General features: G+C 41.9%; 1 protein-coding gene across 2 annotated transcripts; it reads left to right on the forward strand.

Annotated features, from left to right (window-relative positions):
• Positions 1-214: 214 nt before the first annotated feature.
• LOC138594717 (aminopeptidase N-like) lies at positions 215-13,597 on the forward strand. Of its 2 annotated transcripts, none has more exons than XM_069665960.1 (20): positions 215-819; positions 970-1,112; positions 1,415-1,554; positions 1,765-1,891; positions 3,291-3,445; positions 3,932-4,045; positions 4,535-4,678; positions 5,488-5,553; positions 5,873-5,938; positions 6,071-6,246; positions 6,751-6,827; positions 6,966-7,099; positions 8,241-8,296; positions 8,382-8,529; positions 8,625-8,716; positions 8,831-8,941; positions 9,108-9,275; positions 10,339-10,479; positions 10,819-10,900; positions 11,025-13,597. In XM_069665960.1, exons 1-20 carry the CDS (start codon positions 215-217, stop codon positions 11,175-11,177), a joined length of 2,898 nt encoding a protein of 965 aa, XP_069522061.1. In that variant the 3' UTR covers positions 11,178-13,597. The 2 variants fall into 2 exon arrangements, with proteins under 2 accessions (XP_069522061.1, XP_069522142.1); XM_069666041.1 differs by having other exon boundaries at positions 1,424-1,554.
• The last annotated feature ends 998 nt before the right edge of the window (positions 13,598-14,595 follow it).

The raw sequence follows: 14,595 nt of genomic DNA on the forward strand, positions 1-14,595 counted from the left end.
GCTTTATATTGTGCTCTATTACTGACAGCAGCTGAGTTGCAGACAAAATAACCAGAGTCTTCTCATCTTTCCATTTCTCCTTAGGTGTTATGAAAATGTTTCTTTTGCCATGTTAATAGCTCAACCATTAACTGAGGAGGGAAGTGACCTGCAGTGTTGGACAAACACAGACTGAGACTCCTCAGAGTCCTTCTCTGACCGTCTCCAAACAGACATGGGGAAAGTCTACTACATCAGTAAAAATGTGGGCCTGGGGTTGCTTATTTTGGCGGCCATTGCTCTGGCTACGATCATAGCTTTGTCTATCGCCTACGATAAGGAGAGGGCCAAGAATCGAGGCACGCCTGGAGATGGAGCAGCAGACAGCACCAGCACGTCTACACCTCCCACCACCCCCTCCACCCCGAAGGAGCCCTGGGACCACTACAGACTTCCAGACTCCATCATTCCTGTCTCCTACAATGTGACCCTGTGGCCCCGGCTGAAGCCCAACACAGACGGCCTGTATATCTTTACTGGACACTCAGCCGTGCACTTTAAATGTGTGAAGGAAACAGACCTCATCATCATCCACTCCAACAAGCTGAACCTCACCAACTTCAATGGGCACTTTGCCAAGCTGAGTGGCCTGGGTAGGGCCGCTGGGCCCGCTATACTGAAGTCCTGGCTTGTTGTGAAGACGGAGTATCTGGTTCTTCAGCTACGCAGCAGGTTAGCTGTTGGAGCGTCATATGCTCTTTACACTGAATTTGTGGGAGAGCTGGCAGATGACCTGGAAGGCTTCTACAGGAGTGAATACACTGAGGATGGGGTGACGAGGTAAGCAATGACACAGCCTGGTACACAATCAATGTGCTCTTTGCGGTGAGAGCTAATTATCTTGGTTACAATGTTCCTCTTGGTGGGACTTTGGAGTTTTTCACTTGATTAATGCCCGTGTTGTGTTAATGTTTAATTGGATTTTTGCAGAGTTGTTGCCACCTCGCAGATGCAAGCAACGTATGCCAGGAAAGCCTTCCCCTGCTTCGACGAGCCAGCCATGAAAGCCATCTTCAATGTCTCCATCATCCACGATAGAGACACTGTGGCTCTATCTAACGGCAGGGAAATAGGTTCGCTACATCTTAATTCTCTGTGGAAACTGGCTCAAGACAAAAGAAAATTGTGAAACCTAAAAAGATAACTGTTAATATATAGTTTAAGGTCATTATGAAACAAAGAACATAAATAGTGGTTAGGGCAAGTTGTTAGACAGGTTTGTAATGGTGATTTTCAGATAAAACAACATAAATACACGAGTTTTGTGTGAGACAGTTTCATTGTGAATAATGATTAACTTGGACATGTTATGAGAAAATCAGCAACTAGATGCTGTTAATGCCAACAGAGTCTGAATCTTCCCCTCTCTGATCAGCCACAGAAGACTCTCTCATTGATGGCGTGCCAGTCAGGACGACAACATTCGAGCCCACGAGGAGAATGTCCACATATCTGCTGGCTTTTATTGTCAGCGAATTCATTAGCATACAGTCAACACAAAACAACAATTTGTTGGTAAGGAGCTTCTGTTACCTGTTTTTTCTATCCATGTGGTCAGCATACAGATTAATGTGGATCGTAGATCAAAAGCAGAACAAACAGCCGCTATAAATGACGACCAGGGTTAGAGGTCATATCACCTAGATTATACTGCTGATGCAGAATTCAATTAAAATCTTAGGACAAAGATTTTTTCCTACTGGGACTAAAACAAATTCTTTGCAGATCAGAATCTGGGCCAGACGAAAAGCCATAGAGGACAGGCAGGGTGAATATGCTCTCAACGTCACAGGGCCAATCCTTCAGTTCTATGAGCAATACTACAACGCACCGTATCCACTCTCCAAGTCAGGTGGGTTAACTCTGTTTCAGCAAACCTTTTTCCTGTGAGGATCGAAATGTTGGTCCAGTTTCCTTTATCTCCCAGCATTCAGTAATTTAGTTCATTGTTTGCTGGCTTTGCACATGTGCTGATGGCCAATTGGAAAGTACAGTTGCTAGCAGCTCTGTGAGACTTTGAGGTAAAAACTGGTGGTAAATGAACTGCACTTAAAAAGCGCTTTTCTAGTCTTCCAATCTCTTGAAGCCCTTTACTCTACATGTCACATTCACCCTTTCACACACATTAATACACTGATGGCAGAGGCTGCTATGCAAAATACCAATCTGCCCATCAGTATTGATCTAATCCCATATACAATCCTATGGCTTTACCTTTGGGAGCAATTTGGGGTTCAGTGTCTTGTTTAAGGACACTTCAACATGCTCACTGCAGGCGCCAGGGATGGAACCACCAATCTACCAGTTGGTCAAATGACTCTGCAGTAGACTCGGGTAATTATCACCTCTACTCTGATCGCCATTGATGGAAACATAAAACCCATGTCGACAGGCTAATCTCCGCCCCTCTCCGCAGTGATGCTATGCTCCGTCTGTAACTTCAGCAACTCCTCGTCATCTCAGCTACAAATTCCGCCCATCTCCGTCCAGGCAGCGCTCGAACATCATTCCAAATTGACCGGTGCCGAGTTTGATACACAGACTGAATGAGTAATAGATACAATAAAGACCTAACCACCGTAACATCTTCACTGTTAACTAACCCTGTTTCAGGCACGTTTGTGGAGTCAGATGGTGACGCAGCAGAAAATAGACCAAAAGGAGTATACTCCACTGGCAATGGGGACAGAGACACTCAGCATCTATAAGTGGGTCTTCCCAGGTCTGAAAAACCCACATCAACACGCTTATTTCCGTGGGAAAGGGGTATAAGTGGCCTGAGTGATTGGATTTGAATGCGTCATCAATTAGTCCTGGGTGTGTTCACACCTGTAGTTAAGGCTGTCCACTTGTGATCCAATCACAAAAAACACATGTTAATAACAGGTGTGAACAGGACCACAGTTGTGGGAATTGGTTTTGTCTCTGTTGTACTAAGCTGCACTTTAGAATCCTCTGTTCAACAGACAAATACCACTTGGTCAATGACACAATGCCTTCAATAGTTCAGGATGTCCTACTGAAGTTCATCTCTTCATCATGAAGCCATCATATACCAAACTGTTTCCAAGAGTATTTCTTCTGTCAAATACACCATGTGGATGTTGGACAACCAAATGACAGAGATGTGTTTTTTTATTGCTTTATGTGACCAGGGCCACATTAAGGCTAAATGCACACGGCTATGTCTTTCGTCTTTTCAAGACATTTCTGAACTCTGATAAAACTTCTGATGTCCTTGTCCTCCCCAGATCAGATCGCGCTGCCTGACTTCAACGCTGGGGCGATGGAGAACTGGGGTCTGGTCACATACAGGGAGACGGCTCTGCTCTATGACCCCTTCATGTCCTCCACTGGAAACAAAGAGAGAGTTACAACTGTGATCTCTCATGAACTCGCACACATGGTAGGCCATTCCTCCCAAACTGCTGTCAACACAGCGGTTCCACTTCCAGTTACAGGAGTAAGAGATAAAATGTTAGAGTAAAATAAATGGTAACATTTGTTTTCGCGAAACTGGAGGCTTTCCACCTCAATGGTGAAAAACACAGTCATGTTTGAAACTTAAATTTATCCTGAGAACACAACCTCCCTTTCCAAAAGCAGATGACAGATCATCACATGGGGACAAATTAACCCCGCTCCATTTCAGATGCATTAACCTCTGACATCATAACTCATGTGAAATTCTGTGGTTGGGTATTTTCTTAAGCCCTGCTTGTTCACTTTTTATAAACCTTGGAACAGAACTTTAGTTGTAAACTTTGCCAAAAATCTGACCTCCCTGTCAGACACTGTCAGCATTGTTCATGGAAATATTAGTTCCCTGAGACTGCACTGAGCTTAACTGTGATGTTACTGACTTCATTTGTTTATCTGTGGTGTTTTGCAGTGGTTCGGAAACCTGGTGACTCTGCAATGGTGGAATGACTTGTGGTTGAATGAGGGCTTTGCGTCATATGTGGAGTACCTTGGAGCTGACTATGCTGAGCCCACCTGGAACATTGTAAGAACCACACTTGTAGCTTCAAAGACACTGAGCCCTGTAAAGTACGGAAGCCCTTAGCAGACATGCATCCAGATATTTCTGTACTCTGATAATGAGTAAATGCAGGTTGTTTTCTCGAGCTGTGGACTTAATTATCATGTTATCTCCAGATAACAATGCTGCACCACCATGTCAGATGATCATAACTCGTATCCCCGTAGTTTCAAAAGCCTAAAAAAACCCATAGAAATAGGGTCAACTTACCTCGTTAATGTGGGCAATGGCAGCATGGCATGCCAGAAAATAATCCTGTTATCACAGGAAAACTAGCTTTGTTATCTCAAGATAATGAGTAATAAGTGGAGATCTCGAGAAAACAACCGGCATTAACTTGTTATCACAGGAGACTGGAGTAAATAAAATGTATGGATGCAAGCACTGACCTTTCAGTGTTTCATCTTTCAATGAGCTCTTACAGAAAACCTCATTTAACTGATCTCTCTGCAGAAAGACCAGATCATCCTGTATGACGTGCACAATGTGTTTGCTGTGGATGCCCTGGCCTCCTCCCACCCGCTATCCCGCCATGAGGACGAGATCAATAGCCCTGCACAGATCAGCGAGATGTTCAACACCATCTCCTACAGCAAGGTCTGCTCCTCTGACATAATTTAACGATACAGGACCTTACTCTCAGTCTTTGTTACAACTCACTTATTTCTCTAAAGTACAAACTATTAAATCTGTGCATTTAAAGAACACCTATGTTTGAAAAATGAGGCCATACTTTAGGACATTGTGGTACTTGTTGTTGTCCACTTTCAAAAAGTATTTCCTGGTATATTGACTTTTTATTTTCAATTCACGGGAAACAGATAGGGGCTGCACGGGTGTGCTTTGATTAGAGCTGTTGCCTCACAGCTAGAAGGTCCTAGTTTGAGTCCCGGTTTGGAGGTAGGGGCCCTTCTGTGTGGAATTTGCATGTTCTCCCCGTGCATGTGTGGGTTTCCTCCAGGTACTCCGACTTCCTCCCGCAGTCCAAAGACATGCTCGTTAGGTTCAATGGTGACTCTGTATTTCCCGCAGGTGTGAATGCAAGTGTGAAATGTTGTCTGTCTCTATGTGTCAGCCCTGTGATTGAATGGCGATCAGTCCAGGGTGTACCCCACCTTTTCGCCCAATGACAGCTGGGATAGGCTCCCTGAAGAGGATAAACGATATAGATAATGGATGGATGGGAAAAATATGTTGTTTTTTGTATCAGCATTTGTGTCAGATCTGAGTCTTTTTCCAACAGGCAGCCCTGGCACATGTCTTTTCCTTCCGAGGAGTCATATTGCACTCCTTGGGAAACATCTTGTTTTCTTGGAAACATCTTTGGATAAAAGGCAAAATTGTTTACTGTTATGAGACGTTCAAGCCAACCAAACTCTGTTGGTTTCTGTGTTTGTTGTTTTCAGGGAGCGGCGGTTCTCAGGATGCTGTCAGAGTTTCTCACAGAGGCTGTTTTTGCCAAAGGACTCAGTGTGAGTATGAACCCTATAATAAAGCCTCAACACTTAATTGATACACGAAGTATTAACAGGTCCTGTGATTACGATGAATCATGAGAACTTAAATTCAGTGTTATTCTGACTGTTGCATAAGCCGTAAGCTTAGTGATAGATTCCTGACTTGCTTCTTTCTGCGTGAAAGGTTTTTTTTTGTTTGGATCTGACTGAAACAGGACCTGATGTGTTTAAACCTGTTTTTTAACACAGCTTTGACATCTTGGTGACAGTAAATGCAATGTGTTGACAGTTTCTAATGCTTTACTTTCTGTTCATAAATACTTTCTCCTCCCAGTCTTATCTGAACACATTTGCCTTCAACAACACAGTGTATACAGACCTGTGGAACCATCTCCAGCAGGTCGGTACAGTTAAAGACCTCCACAATCACTAATGTGTTGTGCATGATTTCACCCGATAATGTGTCCATGAGTGTGTGTGTGTGTGTGTGTGTGTTTTCCTTATATTCCTGCCACTCTCTGTTTGTTATCAGGCTGTTGAAAACACACCAGGTACACATATTCCTCACACTGTCCAGGACATCATGAACCACTGGACTCTTCAAATGGGCTTCCCAGTGGTCACTGTTGACACCAGGACAGGAAGTATCACCCAGAAACACTTCCTGTTGGATCCCGACTCTGTAGTGGAGAGGCCCTCTCAGTTCAAGTAGGAATCAGTTTTACCTTACCCTGTAAGTTCCATGTAGACAGAAGATAAGGAGATCTAGTCCTTAATATAATATCTGCCATCAGTTTAGTGTGAGAAAACTGTAACTTCCTACCAGAGGTGGAAAGTGAAGTTCTTTTGTTACTGACTTGGTAGAGTATTTATGGGACGCCAGAGCAAACTGTTGAACCTCCCCGAGGTATCGTGGGCCTAACTTGACCAAACACCTGGTGAAGGGAGGTGCCCACTTGATAACCCTGTTGATGTGGCATACACATTTCAGCCATTAAGGCCTTCATCAGGGCAAGTACTTAGCAACACCCATTTTCACAAACCCATGCAACACTCCATCTGCTTTTTGACTGAGTATCACAGGACTTTGGGGGGATCCTCCTTAGCAGGAGTAGCCCCGTTCACTGAAAGTTGGGACTCATTTGCTCTTCACTCAAGATGGCCACTGAATACTTTTCTTATTCAGCATCTTTATCTCTGTTTCTCCACAAGCTACACATGGTTTGTCCCCATTAAATGGATGAAGACGGGTGTGGAGCAACAACAGTACTGGCTCCTTCAGAAGACAGGTATGGTCAAAGGAATAATCACCGGTCTTCTCTTTAAGATCTGCAAACTAGAGAGGAAAAGATTTCCAACCAGATTATTGGACTTGACATGGCGTTAACTGAATATTTTGCACATCTTTCTTTGATATTTTTTGCCAGACACCCACAGTGAGATGAGAGTTTCAGGGGATGACTGGGTTCTGTTGAACACCAATGTATCTGGGTACTTCAGGGTGAACTATGATCTCAACAACTGGGATCGTCTCCTCACCCTGCTCAACACCAACCATCAGGTGAGTCATAAGGCCCTTCACTGGTACACAAAGTTTTCTCTGTTCATGCAGTTACAGCTTAAAGACAACTACAGGGTAAGATGCATATCATGCATCTTGCAGACTCTCACTCAAGTTCATTTCTTCAAGCTTATTTGTCATTCCAACTTGCATAAGAAGCAGTTGCAGTGATGCATGATTTACTACCCGGAAACAGTGGATTGCTCCCAACAGTTTAGGAGTTAGTAACTGTCATAAGGAAGTTCAAGTATCTTGGAATCTTGTTTACCAAAGAGCCTAAAATGGATTGATGCTGTAAGGAGCTCAGACACGCGGATGGAGCTTGAGATAGAGCTGCTGCCCCTTTGCATTGAAAGAAACCGGCTAAGTTGTTTTGGCAGCTAGTTAGGAATCCTCAATGGCGCTTCCCTTTGGAGGTTTTCCAGGCATGTCCAACTGAAAACACTGCTAGGAAGAGGGTCGTCTGACACTCACTTAACCTTCTGCCACCATATCCTGACACTGGATAGTGGAAGAAAATGGATTTATGGATGGAATAATGTATGGTGTGTACATCGGAAGTTTGATTTAACCACCCGGTGGTTAAATTGCACAGCCCATGTTGTACTCGATGCAATGGCCCCAGGTTCAACTCTCACCCTCAGCCCTTTGCCGTGTATCATCCCTCACTCTCTTCCCCTGTTTCCGACGCTATCCACTGTTCTCTCACTTAATAAAGGCATAAAAGGCCAAAAATATAATCTCCTTCTGTTTAGATGCATTAATCTGCAGTAGAGAAAGGGACTTTGGAGTCTGTCAAAGGGCAAGTCGGTGGGAGGAAGAGCTGCTTTATGAAACAGTATTTCTCCGTTTGTTTCATTTTCTTGTTCTGCTGCACATGTAGGGTTTCAGTGTTTTAATTGGTTGTGTTTCATCAGAAATGTGCTGTTTGGGCAAATTTTTTCTTGGAATTGCATCCTAGGATTCTAGTTTTAAATGTGGTTTCTGAAACTGCAGACACTGACGATGCACAAGGAGAGGTTTAAACAAAATGTTGATGGCTTTTTGAAGGAGTTTCAGTTGTTCTTATTGCTTCACCGTGCATGCTTGGTTGTCTGTGTACACGAATTTGGATATGTTTGTGATTGAGCAATTTTTTCAGGCTTTATCGATCATCAACAGAGCACAGATCATAGATGACGCGTTCAACCTAGCAAGGTAAGTAAAATATGTATTTAAAGTGCATCACACATTGAACATTTAGGTCTGCAAAAATTATTAAGGATTTGTTCTCTTTATGTAGAGCCAAAATAATCAATACAACATTGGCCCTGAGAACTACCAAATACCTGTCCAAGGAAAGAGACTACATCCCCTGGGAGTCAGCTCTGAGGAACCTCAACTACTACATCCTCATGTTTGATCGCACTGAGGTCTATGGAGTTTTACAGGTCAGTCCTGTTTTACAACGCGTGCTAATAACAATAGCAGTTTTCATATGGAAAAGTGTAAAAACCATTATTGATAAACTGTAATTCATTTTAAGGCATACCTCAAGAAACAAATCCAACCACTTTTTGAGCACTTTAAGACAATTACAGCCAACTGGACCAAAGTACCTACAGGACACACCGACCAGTAAGATGTTGAACACCAGAAGATTTGAACTTTCCCACAAGCCTCCCATGTGTTGGATATTTCCATGCTATAGTGCAGTTTTCCCACTTTTCTCAAACATGTCCCTGTTCTCAGGTATAATGAGATCAATGCAATTGGAATAGGCTGCGTAGCTGGTGTGGACGGTTGCAGGGAGCTGATCAAAGGCTTGTACAGACAGTGGATGGAAAATCCACAACACAACCCGTGAGTACAGAGCAGTTCATTCATACTTGTTTGAATATTTCTGTTTGTGCAGTCTGTGTTATGTTAGCTTTAACTAGCTAGCAATGTGCCTGTTAGCAGTGAGCATGTGCGCTTGGTGCAATGTTAATGTTGTATTCCTCTGTATGTTTACCTTGATGTTGACCAGCATCCATCCCAACTTGAAAAGCACAGTTTACTGCAGTGCTATAGCCTTTGGTGGAGTGGAAGAATGGGACTTTGCCTGGACAATGTTCAAGAATGCCACTCTGGCATCGGAAGCTTCCAAGCTAAGGGCGGCAATGGCCTGCACCAAAGCACCCTGGCTTTTGAACAGGTATGTGCTAGTACAAGCCAGATTTGTGGAAGCAGCCTCATTACGGCGTACAAGAGGCTTTGTTTCACTGTTTTTCTGCAGGATTACAGAAGTAAATAGCAGATTTGACTCAAGGACAACATATAATAATGACCAAATTAATTTCTGATAGAGTTGGAAATATATCCAGTATAGTTGTTGTGACTGCAGATTTGCATTTCACATAAGACTGGACTATAGGCCTTTATGGAGGTCTGTGCTAGGTCTTCTAGGTCAAGCACTTCAGTTAAGCAGCCACTTTTCCTTGCACACATTCTACAATTAAAAAAACAAACACTTCTGTAAAGGTAGAGAAATTCACTTTGGTCACAAGAAACAAGTACAGGACAATCAAACATAAAATCATTGAAATCTTTATGTAAAACAAACTGTATAGTGCTAGAACGAGAAGCAAAGAGTCATCAAGTCAGAGAACTAAGTAATCAGCACTCAGTCTGTTGAACAGCAATATCTACCTAATGTTTGCTAGCATTGGCTAACACTAGCCACAACAAGCTAATGGTCATAAAAGCCCAAAAAAGGCTGTAGCACCAGGAAACATGTTATAAGATAATATGAGCAATTGTTTTTTAAAGGCTATGCATTCAACTCTTCACCTATTAGAGGGAAAATATGCCATATTGCACTATAAAAAAACTCTTCATCATGCGCTTTTCATGCTCATTTAAATGGTGGTCTGTTGGATAATGTGTTTTATTACACTGACATTCTATATAGATGCTGGCTTGACTGTGTTTTGGTTCCTGCCCAAAATGTGGCTGATCTTTGATCTCACCAGTTGAGAAAATATTATACTAGTCATGTTATTCATATTCATGTTTTTTATTTCACTGTGTTTAATTTGTGTCTAAAATTTGCATAACATTTTTAAGTTCATTTGACTTGGCTATTTAAGCATACTCGGCAAACCTAATACAAAGGCAACATTTACATTTACTGATTATAATTTGGTTTCTGAAACAGCTGTTTTAAAACAATGTTTGTGAAATCATTTCTTCATTAAAAAATGTTTTTCTTGAGTCAGGTATCTGACGTACACCCTTGACCCAACTAAGATCCGCAAGCAGGACGCCACCTCCACCATCCAGTACATCTCCCGAAACGTGGTGGGGCTGCCGCTGGCCTGGAACTTTGTCAGAGCAAGATGGAGCTACATTTTCCAACAGTGAGAGCTCACTCCACACAGGAGGGTTTTTGGAAAAACATTGGGCACACTAAAACAATTATTGGCAATAGATGAATATTATACATTTTAACGTCAATATATAACTTCTTTAAGTGCTATTTTTCCTTAACCTACTCATCCAGTTCACTAAGTATCAAGCATTTCTTCAAGCCTGCCCAGCGAGTTAACAGAAAACATGTTTGACTCTTTGGAAGTTAACCATGAAAAGCCAGATAGGAATTGCTGAAATGTCCAACACCAACAGACTTTATTTGCTCTCACTGCAGATGTTGCCTTTTACAGTGATAAGCGATTGAGTTGAGTTTTTTTTATCTTTAGGTATGGAAAAGGATCATTTTCCTTTGCTGGTCTCATCAGCGGAATCACAAAGAGATTCTCTACGGACTTTGAGTTGCAGGAGGTATGCGGCCCATGCAGCCACAACCACAGTGAAACACACACTGTTATTCCCTGACAGTTTAAAAGAAACAAAACAAATGCTGAAATTCATTTTTGCTCTCTTTGCTTTTTGTGCCTTTCTCCAGCTGAAGAAATTCAAAGAAGACAACCTCCATGTTGGTTTTGGCTCTGCCACCTTGGCCGTGGAGCAGGCTATAGAAAAGACCACAGCCAACATCAAATGGGTGACAGAGAACAAAGCCCATGTGTTGAAATGGTTTACTGAGGAGTCTACATGAGGACACATGGACAGTCAAAATGACACACTCTGTTTTTGCACTGCCAGCGATGTGTAATGAATGACGATCACTATAATCATCAGCAGAAAACGACCAGCCTGTGACAGTGGGTAACAGTTGTGTAAAGACAACGGACGTCAGACAATACGCCACATCATCATCAAAGCAAAGGAAATGACATATGATGAACAGTGGAGCGCATGTATCGTTATATATCAGAGACATATCACTCAACAAATAACTGGAACTCTCACCGCTACTCTGTGAATGAACACTATTTACCAAATTGTGACCCATGTACCACCACAGATCATGGGGTGGGATGGGTTCCAAGTTTTTTAGTTGTATAAATGTTAGAAATATGACAAATGATTATCATTTCATCGCTTAAAGATTTATTAGCATCTAAAAATACAATGAAGTGTGAAATCTGGAGGAACGTGTGGCCATACGTTTGTTAAAACAACATGTTTAAGAACTCATAAGCTAAGTCTATGTGAGCATTCAACCAGCTCCTAGCTAACAATACCATTAGCTACAAATGTACGCCTTCTTGTGTAATCGTATTACACAATTTAACAGTGATGTTAGCATTCAACTACTTCCTAGCTAAAATTACCATAAGCTACAATTTTATTTTATTTACACTGTAGTGCTGTTAGCATTCATTTACTCGTAACTAACGGTAATGTTAGCTAGGAAGTGGTTGAAAGCTAACATTTGTATCTGAGGGTAGCTAATGGGTCATAATATATGTTCTTTTACCTTTAAATATGGCCTCATATCCTTCAGGATTTTCACTCTCATTTGTCCTTTTAGTTGCTGATGAATCTGGAATCTGGAAGCATTGAATGTTTAGGATTTTTCAGATTCCCAACGTTCATACCACTCACAACCTGGAGTATGACATAATAACAGCATTTGAGCTTTCCAACCTGAGCATGAGCACAGAGCAACATGACCACCTTGTAAATATGGTTAATGGGTACATGAAGTTAAGTGTGGGACACAGGAACAGTCCTTAGCAGCATTGCAGACATTACATTTATGTATAGACAAATCCAGCAGCCAATTTGTGTGTTTTGCCAATCTTGTGTATTACTGCGGTGGCAACTTCGTGTCTGCTGCTGCCTGCTGACTGTGACAGCAGCATAGATAGTAATAGATGTTAGACAGCTGCCTCCAGTTACTGATGAAGGTACCTTAATCAGGCCAACTTAACATTATTTAGATTTGGCGCCGCGTATCTGTGATGAGGTACTGTTTAATATAATGTTAATTTACTAGCTAGTTAGCTTAATCATTAACAGCTGCATTTAATCATCACAAACTAGTTGGCAAATACGTTTTAATAGATATTCATTCGGCATGTTTTCTATTTATTTGCTAATACAGCTGCTCTGTAATGATTACATGCCGCTCTTACTTTATTATGCTTATATATGCAATAGTTACGCCCTGTGATTGACTGGCGACCAGTCCAGGGTGTACCCTGCCCTTCGCCCAATGACAGCTGGGATGGGCTCCAGCCCCCCCGCGACCCTGAACAGGATAAGGTATAGATAATGGATGGATGGATGGATGCGATAGTTTCATAAACCACCTGGTGATGAACAACATGCTGCCATCTACAGCTCATTCAGAGGGCCAGAATTACTGTTGTAATAATAATATAATTAGAATATACTCAAACCACTTCTGAAGAATATCTTGGTCTTCTTTGCGGCCAGTGAATCTATGTAAAGTGTCCGGTCTCATACAGAGAGAGACTTCATGAAGATGTTAATGTTTGTGTATTGTGCACTTAAAGTTAAAGTTTGTCTGTCTGTTAGAGCAGCTAGTTCACTCCACAGGTTCTTCCTGATGTTGTCAAAAGTAAAGTTACACAAAAAATAACAATAAAAGTAGAAAATTGTTCACTTCTTAGACAGCTTTCATTCAAACACGTAGATGTTGTAGGGAGACGCCACAGCAGTAATAGCGGCTGGTCAACTTCCAGGTAATTCCCCAGATCTGTGTACAGACTACCCTCATAGAGGAAACCAAAGATTGTTTTACTTGCATAAAATGTATTTTTACTGTCAGAAAGTCTTTCATTGATTCATTTTATTTTCTTTAAACTTCACATTATATGTTGGTACCTATTATGATCTATACCATTACCATCAGGCATAGGGCCTGTTGTAGAACACCAGAGCAGCTGCTGTGTCTTCCGACTTTGATTTACAAGTGACTGAATCCTGTGAGCCTCTCGAGAGACTATAATCATATTGGTGTGGCCATAGAGTGTATATAAGATGTGGTGATCGTAGCCTCAAGCTTTCAAAGGTAAGTACACAGCCTAAGTGCCTAAAAGCTGTATTCTTTGTAATGGGCAGGAGGGGGCGACACTGCTGGTTTTAAAAAGAAGTCAGATTAAAAAGGAAGCAGATGAGAAAATAACCCTACTTCTCAGTTGATTTATTACCACAGTAAACATTTTCCTAATGGCTTCATGGTCTCAATCAATTGCTGCAAGTCTTCTTCAATACAACATGATGTTTATTATGTAAATTATGGTCTAATTAAGGGTAAAATTAACAATAAAGTAAGGTATACTTTAGGGTGTGGCTACCTATGGTTGAAGTCACCAACACAGCAACCTTTCAACCAGGATAGAGAGGAAGCAATGCATACACAACCTGTTTACCAAATATGGCCAATTCTGGTTCCAACTTAAAGCTGCTGTGAGGAACTTTTGGTTTGTGTTGATTTTGGCGCCCCCTGTGGACGAAGCCGTACCTCTTACCTCTTTGCTGATTTTGTCCTGTACATGCTGAAGTGGTGGTTTTTAACAACACTACTTATAATTCATTGAGAAAAACATAAATGAAGTTTGGTGGCTACGTCCTCTTCTATGATACACTCCATGGATGTGGCTTTGCTTAACAGTTTTTTAATCAACTCTGTTACTTAATTATTTCTGCTGCTTCTTCCATGTTAGGTCCTTCTGAACGCTGGATTTCTGGTTAGAGTGACAATCAGATTGCCCTCCAGGGGTAGCAGAGAAACCTTTTGTAAAAAGTGATCTGAATAAACGGAGTAGCCTTTTTTATTCAGCCTCATGTTATTTGGGCAAAGTTGGCCTTTCTGTGCGGAGTTTGCATGTTCTCCCCATGCATGCGTGGGTCCCTCCGGGGTCTCCGGCTTCCAAAGACATGCTTGTAAGGTTAATTGGTGACTCTAAATTGCCCATAGGTGGGGGTGTGAGTGTGCAAGGTTGTCTGTCTCTGTGTGTCAGCCCTGTGATTGAGCCCCCCCCCCCCGGTATAGATGGTCGGATGGAGGTTTGATCATAAATCATTGCCACACGTGAAGTCTATGCAAAAACTTACATGCATTGTTGATCTTGCAGACACTTACAATTGATACACTATCA

The sequence above is a fragment of the Semicossyphus pulcher genome, unplaced genomic scaffold (genome assembly GCF_022749685.1).
Source record: "Semicossyphus pulcher isolate SPU_LCO1_2020_fin unplaced genomic scaffold, fSemPul1.0.p SCAF_1, whole genome shotgun sequence".
In the NCBI taxonomy this organism is placed as follows: Eukaryota; Metazoa; Chordata; class Actinopteri; order Labriformes; family Labridae; genus Semicossyphus; species Semicossyphus pulcher.

Excerpts from the sequence above, each read along its gene's own strand:
- LOC138594717 (XM_069665960.1), top strand. The coding sequence starts at position 215 with ATGGGGAAAGTCTACTACATCAGTAAAAATGTGGGCCTGGGGTTGCTT. Across the intron at positions 820-969 it reads ACTGAGGATGGGGTGACGAG|AGTTGTTGCCACCTCGCAGA; the intron begins GTAAGCAATGAC and ends GGATTTTTGCAG. Across the intron at positions 5,554-5,872 it reads TTTTTGCCAAAGGACTCAGT|TCTTATCTGAACACATTTGC; the intron begins GTGAGTATGAAC and ends TTCTCCTCCCAG.